The following is a 20,800-nucleotide window of genomic DNA, read 5'->3' as shown; positions in this document are numbered from 1 at the left end:
GTACCTTAAAAAGTAATTAATAAATTTTTTACAGATTATTTCAAAAACATTTCAAATACTCTTGGAAAATTGAGGTAAAGATTTGTCGATTAGTTTTTGAAAAAATCACCCTATGGATAAACAATATTTTGTATGGCAAAAGTTAAATTTTCGTCAAACTTTTATTTGAAGCTGAATCTTGCACAGGTTGTAACTACCTGAGTAATTAGATGAGTATGCCCTTTGGCCCTATTTAAATGGGTATAGGGAATATAAAATTCATAATAATTTTTCGTGTTTGGATATATATAAATGAAAGTTTTAGTTTTCCCATTTATCGAGCTAAATAATAAATGCTTTGCGGATTTGAGAGAAAGAAGGACTTTGTGCTCTAGGAAATTAAGTTAAAGCCTTTGGGTTTGGATTACCTCAACTGACACTTATAGGCATTTGAATGAGAATATATTGCAGCAGTTTTTCAGATATTCCTATTGATATATCTGAAGTTAGTTCGTATGCAAAGTGAGCTGACAGCCAAGCTGAATGGCTGCCAAAAGCCATTTACGGGTTGGTGCAATCACGTGGCTGTAGTGCCAGTTGTAGGTCGGTCTCCTGTGGCTCCGCACACTTAACCCTAACTTCACGCGCTCCCCCCCCAATCCCCCCCTATCCCCCTTGATGGCTGTGCTGCTGAAGGGTTACTCGAAAGTGCAAATTCGTGCACGCGCGACAGCCACATTTCCAATTGGCATCCGAATCCACTTTGAGCTGCTGACACGTTTCTGATTTGTATTTTATTTTTTATTAATGCGCAGAAATCCGACAATTTTTGCGGACAAAAATGCCAACAATTCTATCAAAGTTCGAATGCGGGGCTGTGGCCTAACCCTTTGATGCGGATGTGTGTCCATGTCATTTTGCCATGTCACATCACGCAGCTTCCATCCGTTCGAACATGGAAATCACATTGGCAAACTCCGGCTGATTAGATACACATCTCTGAGAGGTAGGCCTCAAACTGGAATCCATTGGCAGTTTTGTTCGGCTTCATTCCCATTGCCAGACAACGGGCAATTAGAAGTCAGCCAGGTCTGAGCCCACTTCTAATGGTGATTGCCAAACCGCTTATGAGCTGCTATAATCTTCGCATGGTCCTGTTTCCGGCCTGCAGTCGCAATCAAAGCTCGCCCGTTTCCAATTAAACACACGAGTGGATGCAGAGGAAGACCTTGTCCTAGAGTGCTTGGGACCCAAGCCAAGTGTCTGTCGCTGTTGCGGAATGAAATCAAAAGTGTTTCCCGTTGATTGCGTAGGTTTGTTTTCCGAAAGGGGGAGGGGCTGGGGGCCCCTGGGGGGGGGGGCTGCAACACAGGCGACTGAGCCGCAGACGTGGAGGAAATTTGATGTGCAATAAAAATGTTGGTTCTTTAAATTTGCCATATAAGATTTTTGCGAATGTGTAGCACGATGCAAGGCAATAAATAAACTTAAAGATACCCTACATTTGAAGCTAGAATTAAATATTATTCTCACCCTATTGCTCAAATTTTTAAAAGCAAAGCTTAAATTTAAAGTAACTCTTAAAATATTTGCTATCAATTATTTCCGACTGCATTTTAATTTTTTTTACCAAAATGTAACAGACGCAGCACACTAGTTGTGCTTGTTTTCTAGGGTATAAAAAGGGAAAACCTTTATGAAAATTTCTCAAATTGGATTTCTGACCCTTTGGCCAGCGATGTGTGAAGGTCCTTGGGCAATGCGACTGGGCATTTGTATTTGCATCTAATACATAAACATAATGCGTTAATTTAAAAGTATATTCCAGTCGCTAGCAAGACGGTCAAAGATGGCATGCATGGAAAAAAAACCAAAGAGAGAGAGGAAGAGAGGGAGAGAGAGAGAGAGTGAGAGCTCACGAAAAAATATGCAAACATTTTGTTGGGCGGTAATCAAATTTGCGATGTGCTTTCTTCCTCTTGCTCCTGTATACAGTCGGCTTTCGCTTTGGTAAAATAAAAATGTAAAAAAATGAATTGCTGCGACTGCTGCTCAGGTTTCCCCAAAGGACATGTTTTGGCAAGACCACAGGACATGAGCGATACAAATAAACAAATGATGTAAATTTCATTTTCACATTTTGCCATTCTGAGTGGGCACGGTGGGCGGGGGCGGGGGCGGGGGCGACACCAGAGAAAATAATGCCCCCCCCCCCCCTCCGTCTGCACTCAAATTGAAAATATGAAAAGCCACATAAACAAATTACGGAAATTTATTTTGCGGACCAAGGTGATTTCTTAGCCTCAGCCTCAGCACCAGCACCAGCCCCAGAATCAGCAAATAAAACTATCCCCTAAAACTGAAATACTGACAGCTGAGAACGGCGCAGAGAACTTTTGATTAATACCCTATCGAATTAGATTTAGCAAAGTTCAGGTCTGGCCATTTGCATGTATTTCGCATTTGTCATCTGCCTTGCGAGGAGGCTCTCTGCTTAAATGTCCCCGGTCTAGACATTAAAAACCACTTTTCAGCTCAGAGAATTTTGTGGGCTGTCTTTGTAAAAAAGTGCCAAAATATTTTTTCAAACTGACGCATAAAATGTCAATGTCAATTTGGCAATCTGGCAGATGAAATGAATGATTTGGTTTTCATTTAATGGAATCTAGCAGGCAGGCGCTTTTCAAATTGACTGGTTCAATGACAGACGGACAGTTCTGAATGACGGAGAGATTTTTAAAAATATATACAAATTATTGAAAGGCATTTCTTGAAGGCGCAACTTTAAGTCGACGCGACTATTTCGAAATTAGCATTTTAATAGGTTTGATAGCATTAGCCATTTAAATTGACAGCCACACTAGATACCCTGCCCTCCCCTCCCCTCCCCTCTCCCTCTCCCTCCCCTTCCCCTTCCCCTCCCCACCCACACATGCGCTAGTTGACTGGCGCAGAGGGCACTCGGGGGTGCCATAAAAAATTCACACAACGCCAATTTTGCAGTTGGCTTGGCCCAAAACAATACGAATCTCTGTAATCTAGAGTCTCAGTTTCAGTTTCAGGCACAGATCACAACGATTAAAATTATGCAAACACATTATGGCGCAAGTGCGCAAGGATGCGCAAAGCCGGAGAACATGGGCCGTAAACACCCAATATTTGTTGCCGCAAGAAAAGATTTTATGGCACAGGCAAACAAATTCCCAACCTATTTTCTATGCAAATTGGAAAATTACGCAAGGCACCAACAATAGATAAACCCATAAAGCAGTTAAGGAAAAGTAACCTAAGAACTGCTGCGAAATATGTCTCGACGGGTAGATACCCTGCATGGATAAGGTCGAGGATATGGGAAAACAAAGCTGTGGCTTCTGTTATATAAAATTTCTTTTGTGAAAGGTTCGAGTTAATTGATGTCTTTTAATGCGAGAGGCTCTCCCCGACTGGGAACAGAACTAAGATATCATAATTAACTTTACACCCACGAAAACATTTTACTTCCCCATTTCACAGCCCCTGTCTATAGGAAATCCATCCATCAACTTTATATAAGAGTATTTATCATATAATGCAGAGCGGGGTGATCTACTCCAGAATTTGATCATTCTGTATCTCGTATAATCTAGTCGTATTTAACCTTATCTGAAAAAAGATACTTATAGAAAAACGAGGTAACTTATTGTCGATTTGAAATGTACTTGATTCTAAAGACATTAAAGGGATCTATATCTCCGAGATGAACAAAGAAGTAAAACCTTTACACAATTTCAAGCATAGTTCGATTTTGAGTCTCAGCTTAAAGTCATATTGTAGGTGTTGGAAAGAAAAGCCATTTTCTGTGTTGAGAAAATAAGAATGAGAGGTCGATTGGAATGCTTCAGCGGGCAAATGCGTGTGGGTGTACCTATACACACCTGTATGGTTGTGTATGTGTGTGTGTGTGTGTGTGTCTATCCGACTGCCTATTCGAGTGTCCATTTTTAATTAACACTTTGACAATTTGACGCGAAATGCATTTTGTGTGCTCCAACTAATTCCGTGTGCAAGCGACTGTGACTCCGACTGCGACTGCGACTGCGACTGTGACTGCATTCCGATGAGTTAGGGCTCTGCTGCAGCCAGAATGTTTAGAATGCAACGGACGTGTTTGTGTGCGTGCCCCCATGGAGTGAGTGGGAGGCAGATGCGACAGCGAGTGCAACAGGATCAGGGCTACAGTGGCAGCCATTGAGTGGGCCCGGGGTTCGTCTGATGCCTCGTCGAGGGGGGTCGCCGGCCCCCAGGCCGAGCTCTGCCTGCCTGATAAATGTTGCATGCGCCTGTGTAACCCAATTACCGTTGCAAATTACTCACACTTTGACATTTGATGGGGAATTCCAAGTTTGTAGCACGTAACATGGCCAGTTAATAGGCTGGCCTGGGGTGGCTCTAGACTCGTTTTGCATAATTGATGACAAATTGAAATCATGTTAATGTTTCTCCATTTCCATCCGTTTCCATCCGCATAAATATCTGTGTGTGTATGTGCAAAGAAAAAATGTAGAAATTTATGGCATGCAACTCCTTCGATTTGGCCATTTATCTAGCTGCAGCTGCAGTCTCTGAAATGCCTTTGCCAATTGTCGTGGCTGGCCATAAATTCATCAAGCAGCCAAAATCAAATTGCCAATGGATCAATTTGTGGTTGTCCGTTTTTAGCCCAACGACGGTGTCTCCCAAGGGCCGTATTTGGTGGTCGTAAATCGAAATGAGCTCCACATAAATTTTCAATTGGTCAACTCGGAGAATGCAAATGCCGTGTGGCTTTGTGACTTTGAGCAAAATAAAAAAGCTAATGCGCGTATGTTTGGAATTGTTTTGGGGGAGTTTGAGCCCTTGAGCTCAGTTGAGTCAGTCAGAGCTCTCAGATTTTCAATTTGTCAATTTTCTAGTTTTTTTATTTATCAAAATTGTATAATGCTAGCACCACATCTTCCAACCACGGGAGCAGAGCTGCTCGCCACTTTAGAGCTGTCGGGCGAAGCAGATCTTGACCAGCAGATCACAAACTGGATCTTGTGGGACAAGAACGAGGCGACGACGCAGCAGGTGGTGGAAGCCATCAAGGACAAGGACTGGCAGGCGCTGCGCATCCGGCTCTGTCATCACAACAACTTCAGCACCGGAGGCCTCAGATCCGGAATGCGAGCGGGCTTCGATTCCATCAACGATCTTGTCACAATCCAGGTGGCCCAGGGCCTAAGCAACTATCTCCAGGAACTGTATCCCAGTGTACAGAAACGCGAGGCCCAAGGCGTGGTCATCGGGTACGATATGCGCTACAACGGCAAACGCTTTGCCCAGCTCATAGCTGCGGTCCTGCTGAACGGTAACTTTCGGGTTTACCTGTTCAGTCGTATGGTGCCTACTCCGTTTGTGCCCTTCGCCGTGGTGAACTTGCACTGCCTAGCCGGAGTCGTTGTGACAGCATCGCACAATCCGAAAACCGATAATGGCTTCAAGGTCTACTGGTTAAATGGGGCTCCCTTTTTGACGCCGCATGATAAGAACCTACAAACTGCAATGCTTAACAACTTGCAGCCTCTTGCATCGTCTTGGGAACTCTCCGTACTTGATGACCACCCGCTCTTGGAAGATCCCTACCGGGAAATCTACGCAGCTTACTATGAGCAAATGAAGAGCCTGCTACCATATACATATCTTGAGACCAACGAGTGCAGTCAGTTGCGCTTCATCTACACGCCCCTCCACGGCGTGGGCTTCCACTATATCCGCGAGGCCTTCTACCAGGCGCGACTTAAGCCTGTCATTGCTGTGGCACAGCAGAAGGATCCAGATCCGGATATTCCCACCGTTGACTTCCCAAATCCCATAGGTAAGAAATACACAACATTTCGAGCACGTGAGTAGACACCCTACCTAAAGTATTCTTCCACATAGAAATAGTTTCTAAAAAAGAGTCGAAAGATTGTTTCGAGTACATTTATAAACATTAATTAATGAATTGTTTATTTTCCTTAAAGAGGGCAAGGATTGTCTAAATTTAGCCATTAAAAAAGCGGAGGAAGAGCACTGCACTATTATTCTGGCTAACGATCCGGATGTGGACCGCCTGGCAGTAGTTGAACTGGATCCCAAGGGTCGTTGGAAGAAATTTAATGGCGATGAGCTGGGCGCATTGCTTGGCTGGTGGGCATTGGAGAGCTATAAAACTAGATCTCCCAAGCCGAACGTGTCCAACTGCGTTATGATCTCCAGCTTGGGAAGCTCAAAAATCCTTGCAGCGATGGCCAGAATCGAGGGCTTTGTACATGTCGAGACTCTGGTGGGCTATAAATGGATGGGCAACAAGGCCTTGGAGCTCGAGGCACTTGGCAAAACTGTACTCTTTGCCTTCGAGCAGCCCATAGGGTTTATGTTCTCTCTAAATGTGCCCGATAAGGATGGGATTAGTGCGGCCTGCCAAGTGGCCACGATGGCCTGCTATTTGCGCAGCACCCGCAATGTGACGCTTATCGAGAAGTTGCGCGAGATCTACGATACGTATGGCTACCACGCGACCATCGTCAATTCGCTTACCTACCAAAATCCGGAACAGATCAATCAGATCTGTGATCGGCTGCGTCGCTTCGAGGATGATCTGCTGGGCACCTATCCCAAGTGCATCATAAATGGCGAATTCGAGGTAACCAACGTGAGGGACCTGACTTTGGGATTGGACACCTCGTTTCCCGATCGCAAGCCGCGTCTGCCGGTCAGCCCGAACAAGCAGGTGCTAACATTTACATTCGATAATGGAATGACGATCACATTCCGAGCCAGCGGCAACGAGCCCAAGCTGCGTTACAGCGCCGAAATCTTCGGCCTGCCCGAGGAAAAGGAGTGGGACGAGCTCAACGATACGCTGCGTCGCATGACTGAAGCGGTTGTAACTGAGTTCATTCGGCCAGCTGACTATGGCTTGGTATAGCTTTCAGCTATTCGAATCATTTGACATTTCTCATAAATTGCATCCAGTAAATCGTTCAAATATTGTAATACATCTGCATGCTTGAATATATATATATGGATGTATATCGCTATTGTGTGTAAGGTATTTATCGCGGGCAGGATCTCGGAATCATGATGTTTATTTGGCCTTACACAATTTAATAAAGTTTCCCTATTATATTAATTGTTCGTTAACTTTGTTACAGTAGGCTGGTTTTTTTTTTTTTTACAAAGTTATGCATGAAATGTCTCCTAAAAGGAGACATCTCCGACCCGACCTTCCTAGGTCCGACCTTCTTTTGCAGGCAGTACATATAATTTGCAGGATCGGGCCACAATATCATATAGCTGCCATAGGGACGATCTGTCGAAAATTGAGTTCTTGTATGAGAAGCGTATTTGCCTATTAAGATATCTTGACCCAATAACCAACTCTCTTCGGTCGCGTTAAGGTTAAAAACCTGCTAATTAATAAAAACGTATTTATGATTAACGCCTTTCTATGCAATTCTCATGAATTCAATTAAGACCTACGGGTTTTCATGTTTGTTGACTTCACACTTTTCACTCTATCCGCCTCTATTTTCCATCATTTTATTGCTCTTTCATTCGCCGATAATCCGCTGTGTCTTCTTAAGTGGTGTGTATGTATAAAAGTCTGCCTCCCTCCTGCCAAGAGTATTTAAACTTATGAGTAGGTACTAATTTGCATATTTATATATGAGTAACAAAGGATTTTATAGTATGTTTGACGCTAAGAAGGATTCGAATATTACTCACATGATAAACTATGCGGTTCTGTATGTAACCGTAAAGTCGTATCAAGATGCCGCTGGTTAAAGGAACAAACGTCGACAGCTCATTAAAGTGTCAGAATAGCGAGCTGGGGCCACAGAAGGCCAATTATGCGTACGGGGCAATTGCCCTGTGTGGCATTGTGCGAGAGAAGAGACAGAGAGAGAGAGAGGGGGGGGGGGGTGCAGTGGGGCAGGGTCGCAACGGGGGTGTCGCTCACGGGCGCAACGAGATGCGATATGTGTGTTTGCCTTTGAGCAAACATATCTGTGCGAAAGTATCTGCCAAGACAAACACTGAAATTTTATAGTTCGTTTCCTAATTGCACTCTGGGGGAGTTTGAGTTTCTCTTTTATTTTTTGTGGCCCTGCTGCAGTCCTTGTCCAACAACGCGCGTTGTAATCGCTGGCAATTGTACGGAATCAGCAAGTCGGCAAAAATAATGAAAGCTGTGATTAAGACCCGGAGAAGGAAGAGAGAGAGAGACCTCTAGATCCAAGGAGTGATGCTCTTGTGCAACTGGCATCAAATTTATCGTCGAACAGGCGAACCGGCGGACAAAAAGGATTTCGACCTGTTTGGTTTTCAGGTCAAACGGAATATTTCAATAGCCCAAAATGGGGAAAGCATGTGTGGCACACAGGTGAACAGGTAAACATTCTGTGCTCCCAAAGGCCGCCGCCAAATTTCCAGTTCCAAGTCAAATTTTAGGCAGAACAAAGGTGAACTGAATGCGAGACAACCACGCGGCTATCCCATAAAGTAAACAGAGCCTGGCAACTGAGCTGGGCGCTGAGCAAGTGGAGCAAGAAACGGATGCCTTCGTCTCCTTTCAGCCATTCTGTCTTCTGTCAGCCATTAAATTTGCCCAAAATACAAAGTGGAAAAATATCCAACGCACACGAATTAAATATTAATCATTGTCGACGAGGCAGTCTTACTCCCACTCCCATTCCCACTCTCATTTCGGGAACCACTCCCATTTGAAATGTTTGTTTGCATGTGTGTAGCAGTTTTTGTGGGCGGGTTGCAGGTTTATTTGGTTAGTGAAGATACGCGAAGGTTAGTGCATTATTAAGCACTGTTTATGCGACATTAGGAACATAAAAGGCGGCGTAAATAACAAACGAGCTCAAAAAATATTCCAAATGAAATGAATGCCCCAGCTCCTCAGATGTGGACATTTTAAAATTTCAGCATCGAAAATTGAATGCGACATCCAGGCGCATCCTCTGCCCATCTTGTCTATGGACCAATTTCTTGATCCTCGTTGAAGTTGCATTACACTCCAATTGGAATCGAGCTGGGCCTTGGCTGCGCATATGTTGATGATATTTACGAGCATTCTGTAACAGTTGGGCCGCAAGAGAAACACTTCAACAATGAAACCGATTGGACAACACAACTCACCCCCGACTGCAGCACTGGAAGGGGGAGGGGGGAAGGGGGGGGACTGCAACAATGGCATCTTAAATTCGCATTTGAAATGAGGCGCTGCTAAATTGATTACGTGGCACTTGCTCACATCATCAATTTCAGTCCATATGCGCGAAATGCCAGCCAGATCCGGGTAAGGGCTGGTCCGGCCCAGCCTGGCCCGGCCTGGCCCTGACCACAGAGCACCATCATAACCCTGCCAACTCGCCCACCTCCATTGAATCCGGCTCGAGTTGTGAATGACATTTCAAAATTTGTGCGCAGCGTTAATTGCGAGCATTTGTTGGCTTTGGTTTGCGGTTGCAGTTTTTCAGTTGATTTCCTCTAATTGGGATAAGCATCGGTTAAGCATTTTGTTGTGCTGCGACAAACGGGGGATGTTATTGTGGCTCAAGCCTTCGAGGCAGCTACAATATAAGTTTACTTTAAAGTTGTTGGGCCTTAAATTATAGACAGCTCAAATGAATATAAGGTTGTTTTCCATTCATCTACACACATGGAGGTTATTTCAAATCTCAATTAATTCAGAAGTTCAATAAGATATCTTTATATATAAAGCTATTTGTCCTCACTGATTGTATTTACACAGAAGATTCTTTTTATGTCGAAAGTGGTTAAAAGACAGGCAGGGTTTTGTAAAACTCATCTTGAAGGCTGGAAATTGAGCATGAGAAAAAAATATAAATTCAAGATTGTATGAGTGAGTGATAAAATTCCTGTCCTTTCGCCCCATTCCATCTGAAGGCTCTACAATCAAAGTAAGGGTCAAATCGTTCAATACATATTTATAAATAGCATACATATTAATTTACCTTTCAAAAATATTAAATATTATATTATTATATACAAACTATAAAATTAGGTTTGGACAGTAGTATCTTAATGTTAAATGTAATAATGTAAGTTTAGTAATTAGCTAGAATAAAAAAGCTAAGCGTACTTTCTTTTAAACTGAATTCTTTACCTATATTTAACTTTTATAAGCAAAAGGGGTTCAATAAGGAGTATATTTCCAATGTGTGTATACTATACGAGAAGCACATCTTAGTGTTTTTAACTCTTATAATTTTCGAGTTATGCGTAAAACATAGAAAGGGGAAGAGATATCTAAATAGCAGTATATATCTAAAATATTTCTTGTTTTATAGGTGGCAGAAACAAAGACTTATTTACTTATTGACTTAATGCTGTAAGTAATATTTAACTTGGGTTTTTTTTCTTTTTATAATTTTTGGCATATTTAATCCTAGAGGTTCGGCTGATTTGTACTTAAAATAGGAAGATGGTTGATAAAAAAATCAATTTCAAACATGTTTTCATGTTTTTTGAAGTGCCTTTACAACGTAGAAACAAAATTGCCCTTTAATTAAATGTCAGTTTAGGAAATTCGAACGGGCTTTATAGTTAGTTAGTTTAGTCAAAGAAACTTAATTTTATTGGGCAGATCTTTCGATCTCCAATACGCGTTTCCATTACATTTAAATGGATTCGTGGCAGCTGCGAGGGTCTTTCTATGCAACGATTTGTTTTTGTTGTTGTTGTTGTTATTGGGCTATGCATTTATTATTATTGTTTTCACTTTTGTCGCATAAAAATGACAACAAATTAGTTTGACTGCCGCGCGGTTTCCCGCTGTGTTTTTCACAGTTCTGCTGTATTCATTTATTTTTGTTTTTTTTTGTAATTTTTTTTGCTGTTTTATGAGTGCACGTCCTTGAGTACCCGCCAATAAATTATGTGGATGATGCTGTTGTTGCTGTTGCAGAGTCGGAACTACCGATTCGGAAGGTATCATAGAACAACCCTCACTCCCCTCCCTCCCCGCACACTCGGCACCGTGACGAGGTGGGCCAGGGGAGTGGACCTTCAGAGGACGCTTCAGTCGACGTGTTTGATTAGCTTTATTAAATATGCAAACAATGAAATTTTGTTTTGTTTTTGTTAAAAAAAGTGGAAATTTTTTTGACGTTGAATTGCGAGCACAATTCAATTAAATGAGCGCAGAGAGGAAGGAGCAATTTATTTTTAATACCATTTCTGTTGCCTTCAGGACTATCTACCTCTGTCTCACAGCAGCCCCGCCCCACAGATTTGAAAAGGGCGAAACAAACGCTGGAAAAAATTAGAATGCATTTGAATTTTTTAATATTTATTTTGTTTTGCTTTCTAACCTTAAAGGTACCGTAATAAATAAAAATGTTGCCGACAAGTTTTTATGAGGACTCGCGCCCAGAATCCAACAGGGGAAATCGGAACTATGTAGACCTTTGATTATTTCCGATTTTTTACATATATGAATTCGTTTACTTCATTTTTTCAAAATTTGAAAAATATACTAATTTAATTATGTACAAATATTTTAATAAATGTAAAAATGTGAGCCAGAAAACAAATTTGATTTATGATGTAAAATATCGAATTATATATAATAATAATAATCTTAAAAAACTAATTTGCACCTGAATCGAAGCAGACTCTGGAAGATACTTTTTTATTGTATTCAAAGGCTATTTAACAGCTGCAGAACATTATTTTATTTATAAAGGAATTTATTTAAATATTAAAGCCCAATAATAAGCTCGAATACCAAATCTGCACCTAAGTCTGAACAAATTCTTGTCTGATAACCAAGGACAATCTGTGCAGACAATCAAAAATGGGCTGTGGCCATTAGTTTTTCTTATGCGCTTGCAAAGCTCCAAAGCACCAATAAGAACAAACTAAGGCAGCCGCTAAGAGCGCGTTTCACGCGTTAAGAGAACTGGCAGCAGCAAGAGAACATTCGCTTGGCGCGCACTGCTTTATCGACGCGCGCTCAGCTGGCGCAGTTTTGAAAGACGTAGACGTAGCCAAATTTGGTCAATGCCTTGGATCAACTTAAGCAGAAACCGATTCGAGCTCCGTTTCTTATAAGTAGTAAATAAAGCACAGCTTCGGGGATTAGTTCCTAAGGAATTTTATACGGCTCTTAACAACATTTATCTAAATATAATTAAAAAATGAAATCATTTTAGCTAAGAAGAGGTTAACTATAGATAATATCTGACAGGGCTTTTATTTTTAAATAATGACCACGATTCTCGCAATGCTGCAACATGTTGTCAAAGGGGCAAAGTCTCCAAAATGTGTCCAGAGTCATGAACTTGAAATTTGGTTTAATATTTCATATGTACTCGAATGTTTTTTTTTTGCCTTCTATTCCGCATTGTCAAGCATTTCGCTTGCCACAGAGCCACGCACGAGTAGGTGGATGAATGGGAATTCCCAGGGGCTGTCAAGGAAAATCCAAATACGAACTGGTATTGTTGTAGTACTGGTAGGTAGTATGTGCATATGTAGATATGGCTGCTGGATGTTGTTTATGATGCTGTACTTTGGGTCGGATTCCACCCTTTTGGGCAATTCGAAGGGCTGCACTTACCGATCCTTTCGCTGCCAAAAATAACAAATAACTAAATGTCAGAAAGTGCACATATTGTATAAAATGGTTCATTAACAACGTCAATTAAAGTTGGCGACCCAAAATAAATATTTTGTACAAAATTTGAAAAGCAAAAAACGACAAACGGAAACTAAGCGGAAATTCTCTCTGTAAAAAACTATTAAATATATAAGTTTTGATATTTTAATTACGCCTGAAAACTGTTTTTATCTTTGTTAATGATATATTTAATTGTTGCAAACAGTTTTAGTAAATTCTCTATTTTTTTTAGCCATAAGCTTTTTAATGTATTTACAAACATACAAATATATAATTTTCGTACAATTTTAAAATAAAGTAAATAAAAATAGAAAATAACCATTTGATCAATTAACAAGGATGGGATAGATTTATATATATTTTCTCCATGCTCATATATTTATCGGATTTAATGCGGGACAAGCCGCAAACTCTTTTTTTTAATGCACTCTAGTTAGATATTAAGCAATAATTATTATCTGATTTTAATATATGCATCTCAAAATGGAAAAGTTCTTTTATTAAATCCACGCCGCGTTTGGCTAAGTTGCCATGGTTGGCATTAATGGAAAATCAAATCAATAGATAAGGCCATCATTTTATTGGTTACTTATTAGTTCTATATTTAGAGTACTATCAAGTATCAGGAATGAATTTATAAATATTAAATATTTTTGACTGATAAGTAAATTTTATTATTATTATTAATAATTATTATTAATAATATAAACAATTAATAATAATTATTATAATTATATTTATTATAGAAAGATCGGTTGTGCTCGTTCTAGTGTGTGGATAGAGGCAAGTCTTAAGATTGAACTTTAGGTTCAGATCAAAATGAAGTTGACTGTCTAGCTTAAAGCATTTAGTTAGTATATTTTCCGTGGATTCTCCTGTTGACCCCCTTACTCCTTCCTTGGCTCTCATCAATTATTCGTGCATCGGCAGGACTTCAGCGCAGTCCCTGGATTTATTTCACTTTCAACTCGACTGGCAGAGCATTGTTTAACAATTAAGCGAACAAGTTGTTTAACTTTACCTAAACGATTTAAGTCAACAGTAAACGAAATGCATTTCCATTCCCCATAGTTGGCACTGCCGGTGGACGCCACTTGGACGCCCATCCTCGTCCTTGTCCTTGTGATGAGGCAGAATCTGAATCTGCCTGTGCTTCCGCTTCCGACGACAGAGTTTTTTATGCTTTCCTTTTTTTTTGTGTTTTTTCTTGTGTTCAGATCCAGGCAAACAGCTTCTGCTTCTGCTGCTGCAGATGCGCAGGCATCCATCCCGAGCAGCTCCGCTGAAATGGCAAAAATTTGTCAAGCGATTTTCGTTTGGGCTGTTGTCAACAGTTTGTTGATTTGCTTTGTTTTTGTCGCTGTTGTTTGCTTTACTAGCTCGCCGATTGCAACGAATTTAGTTTGATGGGCAGCCCCACCCCCCACGTGGAAGGAGTCTTGAGCGTGAGGCAACATTTGCAGGCCCCATTCCAGGCTGCCTTGCCGCCCACCCAGACTCGTCGAGATCACCATCAGCGAGCCAATAATTAAATTTGCGGGCATATCGGCGTCAGCTCAATGGAATTAACTGTTGTCAATTATCCATGTGAGGACCCGCCGCTGCTTTCATGCCTCTAAATAGCAAAAAGTGGCCGTCTTGCTCTCGGACGCCAATAAAATGTCACTTGGCCAGCGTCGCCAGCGGCAGCGGCAGAGGCAGCAGCAGAGGCAGCAGCAGAGGCAGCGGCATCGGCATTGGAATCGGCGCTCGTGTCCGGCGGCAGTCGGCGCTGGGTTTTGTGCACTGAATTTGGCATCGCCTGAGATGGGTATGGTGGTCGCGGTGGACCGATCGGACCGTGGCCACTCTCTGGCCAGGTGGCGTCTTCTGCGGTGGCCGGACCACACAAGTTGCTTAATTTGTTGCGCTCCATGCCCCAGCTACAAGTTGTCTCCGCTTGACTCCCCATCAATCAGAGAGTGGCCCGCTTTTTGTGCCACCGCCAATCTTGTTTCATAAAAATTCAGAACACGACTGCAGCTATGTGCTTTTTGCGTATGCCCCATGGCATGGAGCATTCGATGGGTTTTCTCCCCGGCCACAGTGGTCATGACAGTTCCATCAAATTGCGATCATTTGCCGCCTAGCGAGAAGCAGCGAGAAGCGAGCAGCGAGAAGCCGCCAGATGCAACTTACAAAAACAACCATTTATTCATATTTACATACGAAGTGTGCATATTCCAACTAAATCGAAGCGAATCTTTCATTTATGATGGAACTTACCAAATATTAATAGCCAGAAAATAAAGCTGGATTCCGATTAATAGGATTTGTTAGGATAAGATGTAAATGGATTCAACTGAAATTAAAAATAAATAAATTGTCATTCTTGTTGTAAAGTATAAAAGCGCGTACACGAGCCATATACGATGTTAGGTTTGATTTAAGGCATACGCTAGTAAATTCATTACACTTTCACAAATACGTGGAATAAATTATGATAAAAGTCGACGCACACATGCGCCACTCGGAACGAGTACTTGGAAGGCAGAAGGCAGAATTCGTCTAAACGAATTACCCGTAAACCCCAACATAATCAAGTAAATTAATAGCTGCGCCAACAGCCAACAGTCAGGAGTTGTGCCCCAAAACAGTTGCGGCAGCAGAGATCAAAGTAATTAATTATAATAATTAAAAACTTTTGAAAAGCCGTGCAGCAAGTCGACAGCCAGCGAAGTTGGCAAAAGTTTTGCAGCCTTTGCCAGGTCGCCCACGAAAGCTGGAAGGAGCGACAAAATCACTCGATACGCTTGCCGAAAAGGGTATGCTTACTTGAGTAAAGGGAAGGAAGGTGCATTTGAATACAAATTTGTGCAGGGTATTCTGAAGTCGAGCAGTCTAGCTGCTAACTTATTTTCAATGCGACTTTGGCCGTTATAGCTGCTAATACGCAAGCTGCTCGAGCCGGTGCCAAAGTGCGTGTACCTGTTGAGATTTGGCCAATTCCCCAAGCAAATAACATATTCATATCTTGTCGTGGCTGCTGCAACTTTTGATTTACACGCGTGTCCCCTAACCCATTCCCAAGCCCAACCCCAAGCCCAACCCCAAGCCCGAACCCGAACCCGAACCCATTAGGCAGCCTGACATCATAGTTTGCCATTTGTCATCGCGGCACTACTCGTTCCTTTAATCAGCGGCAACAGCCTCGGAGGTAGTTGCTCGGCAAGAGTTCCGCTTGGCTGAGCAAATTCACTGAAAGCATTTACCAACACTGCTCTCACGCACACACGCCCACTTACCATTGTTTGTGCGCACTGGAGCAGGCTGTGCACTTTTTGCGAAATTAAACACCGGGATGCAATCATCTAAGTGTCTGCCAGGCGGAGGCCTGGCGCAACCGCAGAGGCAGTGGGCGTGCCATAACGCCCACTTGAAACCAATTGAATGACCTTTAAGAAAAAAACAACTGTGCGGAACTGTGGCTGTAAATTTGAGTTCTTATTACACATCAATGGGCCACAGGCCATATTTCTAAATATAGGTGGGCTGTGAGCTGTTGCTCTTAATTACGGGGATAGACGATGTTCGTCTGGTTGTATCTCCATTGGCCATCGTTGCCGATGGTGCCATGAGTTTCGTGATATTTCTGGTTGCCAGCTGCGTCTGTGGAGCCCGTGTAGCTGATGACAACTCCTTGAGGCGTGCCGTAGCTCTGGCTACCCGTAGTCTGCGCTCCAAAGCTGCTGGCTGCCGGCTTGGCATAGCTCGACGCCGAATCCTCGCCGAAGCGTTGTCCTATTTCGACGACAGGTCTAAAATAGAGGGAAATACCGAAGTTAGTTTTATTCACTTTTAATTTGGGCAACTTCTACGCACTGTGCAATGTGTTGAATGGTTCCTCCGCTGTAAGTGGAGCCATCAGGATTGACCACCTGCTGGTTCGATGTAGTTATAACGTGGCCATTGCCCGATGAAGACGAGGATGATGACGATGAAGACGATGAGCTGAACACCTGACGGCGCAGACGCTTCAGCAGGTGAGCATTAACCGGATGCACATTCGACTGATGGCCCTCGGAGTCCAGGGTGAAGAACGCCCTGGGCACAAACTGACCGGCATCTGCAAAATGTGAATAGATTTAGTCTCAAGTTTAATGTTTACAATTACGTTTGTCATATATACTAAGGGAAACGGTTGATTAATAATACGATATCCGGGTTTTATCATTATATATCAATTTATATTTGTCATTATATTTCAATACATATAATGTATATATATATAAGCTATTTATCTATATCTCACTTCTTGCAAATAACAATTTTAAATTTTAATTTTTGTATATTTTACTAGCATAACCCGTGGCGTCTTTGTCCACAAGCATTTTGGATAAGCCGGGTAGTATTCCCCACGTGTCTATTTCTATACAAACCACCCCTGGCCCACCCCTCTCATGTAACAAAGTAACAAAGATAAAAAAAACAGTGGTTTTTTATTTTCCCTGTTTTGTTTTTATATATATACCTGGCATTGCCCGGGTTCAGTGAGGCTAAACGCTATTTTATATATAAAGATATATATTATTATTCAAAATCAATTATCTTAATTGTATAAATTTTTAACTATACGGTTAAATATGGATATTGATATTTTTATTATCAGTATAACTCTTATTTTTGTTATTATTATCATTAATACTATTTAGCTGGAATTTAGCTATTTAGCCAAAAGTCGACATTTCTACATATATTTTTAAAAACGAAAAAGTTGATTTATTTTGTCACACGTTACACATAGACAGAAAGGAAAAAAAAACCTGATAAAAAAAAATGAATACTTTATCGCAATGAAGATAGCTCGCTCAATGTAATACTCTATGATTTTGTTTTGATTTCAGCTCACAATAAAAATCGAATAATCTATATATGTAAAAGACTGAGTTTGACGATCATCGCACAGTCTTTTGGGTCGATCCATCAATCATAAAACACTGGGCAAAGTTTGGATGAGAACATAAATAACTCAGCTATATAGGTAAGTGTGCTTGGCGCGTTCGACATCAAGACTCTTTATATCTTAAGTGTCTGAGCAGCGGAATAACAGACGAAAAGTTGCCGGTTCGATTCTAATAACAGTCTTAAATTCTTATATTTATTTATTGAATTCACCAAGAAAAAGCAACTCCAAAGTAAACTTAAAAGCTAAGAAATTGAAAATGGATGCGTGTTAACCAAACTTGATTAAATTTTGTATATAATTTATTCACAGACAATGCTCTCATATGTATTCTGGCATAGTTCAATCAGCTTGGGCTACGATAAGCTTAACTAAGATAAAAGCTTAGGGTTCGAACCACCGACAAGACGGAAGGCAGTACATCTTCATAAGATTCATATTATGTCTCATTAGGTTTATTGCATTCTTATTTGTTAATTTCATATTTTTGTTTATATATAAGAGTCTCTTTAAACAACGCGTTCTGAGTTTCTAAAATGTTCTGCCCAATTGTACATTTGTACATTCATATATTATACACATACACATAATCGACTGTATATATTGTGCTAGGCGTAGCTTAAAATGCGTTTATCACATACACATATTAGCATACACGTCTTCAAAGGCGCAAATGATGAATAAAATAAAGACGAAGACGATAATAACAATCGTTAAGTTTGTTTTCTAATAACCAAAACGCGTTAACGCTAATAGACGATGATGTAATTGCGGCATTGAATCTTCAACTTTAGTATAATGTCTTCCAAAGTTCCAAGCTTGGATGACGCACAAGCTGCTCGCAGCGTCGGCTGGGTATCGTACTTACCGGAAGCTGCGTGAGCTACGGCGAGAAGGGCAAGGGCGACGGCGAGGGCGATGACAGCGTACTTCATGATTCTCAGCTTAATCCAACACAGAGCTATCGACGAATTCACAAGCACAGTCACAGATTAGTCAGCACAGATGATCGGCGAAGGCGAAGAGCGGCTACTCACAGAACGAAAGACTTAGGCGACGAACACGGAACGATAGGCAACAGTTAAAACTCCAAAACGACTAAACTTACGATGCCGATGCTGGCGGCTTTTATATGGAAATTTTAGCGCAAATAAAAAGAAGAAGAAGAAGCAGCAGCAGACAAAAGCCAGACCCAGCCTAAGCCCCGAAGCGTAAGCGAAAACAAAAGAACTCAAGCAATAAAATCAAGAAATCTTATGCGCCGCGTTCGGCTCACTCGAAAAACTGGAAAGCGTTTGATTTCTCTGCAGGAGAAAAGCATTAAGCTAAATTAACAATCGCTGATTCAGCGTAATTAAAATATGTATTTATATGGATATGGATGAGAAGAAGGCTTCTGTTTTGGGTTAAATTGAAAACATATTTTCAAAACAAAAACAAAAACAACATTTTTTGAAGGCAGACTAAAATCATAGACGCATATTCGCATGCTAATAAAGAAAACTTGCGGAACGAGATCGGGAATAGTAGGTGCCCGTTAATTTGGAATATTGGGGGATTTTGCCAAACCCGATTTGTTTGTTTTTGGCTTTAACTTTTTTGATGTTTTTTGTTTGTTTTCTTATTATTATTCAGCAAGCTTGCTCAGGGCTACATCGGCTGTTCATCCACGTGAGGCTCTCTCAGAGTACTGAGCATTGGGTTCGCGTTGAAAGCTTTTTTTTTTTTTTTTTGTATTTTGGCCAAGTGTGGACTCTTGTGGTTTGAGTGTTGAATTTATTTTCGCTGACCTTATTTGTGGACTTAACTTATTTTGCTGTTTCGGGCAATAACCTTTTCTTTTTTTTTGTATAAATATAAATGAATTGTTTGAAATGCCGTTAATACTTACTGTCTGGGAGTAAGTTATCCTAGATGGAAGATCGAAGATCTTATATGCTTTGGATTTCTTCAGAGTGTCGCGTGGAGCTAGATACCTCATTCAATATGCAACACTATATTTAAACCAGCTCTATTCCTAATTTGCTAATTTAATAAACTCGATTAACGCTGTTCGACGCACTAATTAACAAATCGATTTAAATGTTTGCGACATTAAACACCCGAATGATAATATTATGTGAATTTATAATTCGATTATTGTTGAATATCAATTTCTTATACAACATCAAATATACAAACTCGTGCAACGGTAAAGCTACTCCTTATAAAAACAAGTCAGAATGCTTTAGCCAAGAGTGCTCGACTAGGAGATACCTTATAACCATGACTCAAGTAACAGATTGCAATTTTAATTTAAAAAACTAAATAAATAAAATGAATTTGACTGTTGTACATAATATTTATGAATATTTGATTATTCTTAGTTCCTCATGAGCAAAATGTTTAATAATAACTTAATTTGTTAGCCATTAATCATTTGCAGCGTAACAATATTCACAGTAACTAATTAATTTGATTAAACATTTGCATAAATACGCACTAATACTAGCCAAAAATTACCCGGCACTGCAACAACAGAAACAAGAAAGAACGAATATTTACAAATTAATAATAATTTTTGATCGTTCATTTCTATTCCAGCTACATGGTATATTGTTTCGATCCAGCCGATATCTTCGATATCTACTGCCTGAAACAGAAAGATGAGCCTACGTCACGTTCTATAAAAATGCCTTTGTTATTAAGAGTATATATATATTTTATAGGATGCTTCATTTATCTGCTTTACAATTATCATGGGAAAATGTTCATTCGTCTACAAGGATACAACAAGTAAAAGCATTGCAGTCCGGTGTCCAATAACATATTAAAACAGCCTACTAGCAAATATTTTAAGAGATGTCAATTTTATGACCTCCAATTCAAATTTGTTATTTAGTTTATTTAGTTATCACACTACAGTTAGCGAGGGTATATAGGACTATATCCCAAGTTTCAAGACTTTAACTGCATTAGTGGCGAAAATAATTGCGTTCAAACGGACGGACATTGCACAAAACCTATTTTCCCTCTTCACTTTGTGAACGTCTATTTAAATTTGGCACTAGATCACACATTGTATTATGTGATAGGTATTTTGGTGTTCTGTCATTGCCGTTGAAAACACTTAGCTACTTGTAAGTAGATTCTGAGTATTAGATTGTCAAAGAACTAGTTAGCAATGTTAATTGCCT

The 20,800-nt window shown here is 40.7% G+C and overlaps 2 protein-coding genes across 2 annotated transcripts; one reads left to right on the top strand and one right to left on the bottom strand.

Moving 5' to 3' along the window:
• Positions 1-4,863: 4,863 nt before the first annotated feature.
• Positions 4,864-7,153, top strand: Pgm2b (Phosphoglucomutase 2b). Its single transcript, XM_064687562.1, has 2 exons — positions 4,864-5,854; positions 6,003-7,153. Exons 1-2 carry the CDS (start codon positions 4,936-4,938, stop codon positions 6,947-6,949), a joined length of 1,866 nt encoding a protein of 621 aa, XP_064543632.1. The 5' UTR covers positions 4,864-4,935; the 3' UTR covers positions 6,950-7,153.
• Positions 7,154-16,152: 8,999 nt separating this feature from the next.
• On the bottom strand, positions 16,153-18,736 carry hui (hase und igel). Its single transcript, XM_064687291.1, has 3 exons — positions 18,493-18,736; positions 16,544-16,787; positions 16,153-16,479 (listed from the first exon to the last, which is right to left on the bottom strand). The coding sequence occupies exons 1-3, from the start codon at positions 18,557-18,559 to the stop codon at positions 16,230-16,232; spliced, it is 561 nt and encodes a 186-aa protein (XP_064543361.1). The 5' UTR covers positions 18,560-18,736; the 3' UTR covers positions 16,153-16,229.
• Between the last annotated feature and the right edge of the window lie 2,064 nt (positions 18,737-20,800).

The sequence above is a fragment of the Drosophila montana genome, unplaced genomic scaffold (assembly GCF_035044405.1).
Source record: "Drosophila montana isolate Dmon_TW-CO22-7 unplaced genomic scaffold, ASM3504440v1 contig_3200_1, whole genome shotgun sequence".
In the NCBI taxonomy this organism is placed as follows: domain Eukaryota; kingdom Metazoa; phylum Arthropoda; class Insecta; order Diptera; family Drosophilidae; genus Drosophila; species Drosophila montana.
The sequence above is the reverse complement of the archived record's forward strand: the minus strand, read 5'-3'. Positions and strand labels throughout refer to the sequence as shown.

Bases quoted from the DNA above. Each gene is read 5' to 3' on its own strand.
- hui (XM_064687291.1), bottom strand. From the start codon at position 18,559: ATGAAGTACGCTGTCATCGCCCTCGCCGTCGCCCTTGCCCTTCTCGCC. The intron at 16,788-18,492 runs GTAAGTACGATA...CACATTTTGCAG, and splicing joins CGTAGCTCACGCAGCTTCCG to ATGCCGGTCAGTTTGTGCCC. The intron at 16,480-16,543 runs GTGCGTAGAAGT...CCTCTATTTTAG, and splicing joins ACCATTCAACACATTGCACA to ACCTGTCGTCGAAATAGGAC.
- Pgm2b (XM_064687562.1), top strand. From the start codon at position 4,936: ATGCTAGCACCACATCTTCCAACCACGGGAGCAGAGCTGCTCGCCACT. The intron at 5,855-6,002 runs GTAAGAAATACA...TTTTCCTTAAAG, and splicing joins TGACTTCCCAAATCCCATAG to AGGGCAAGGATTGTCTAAAT.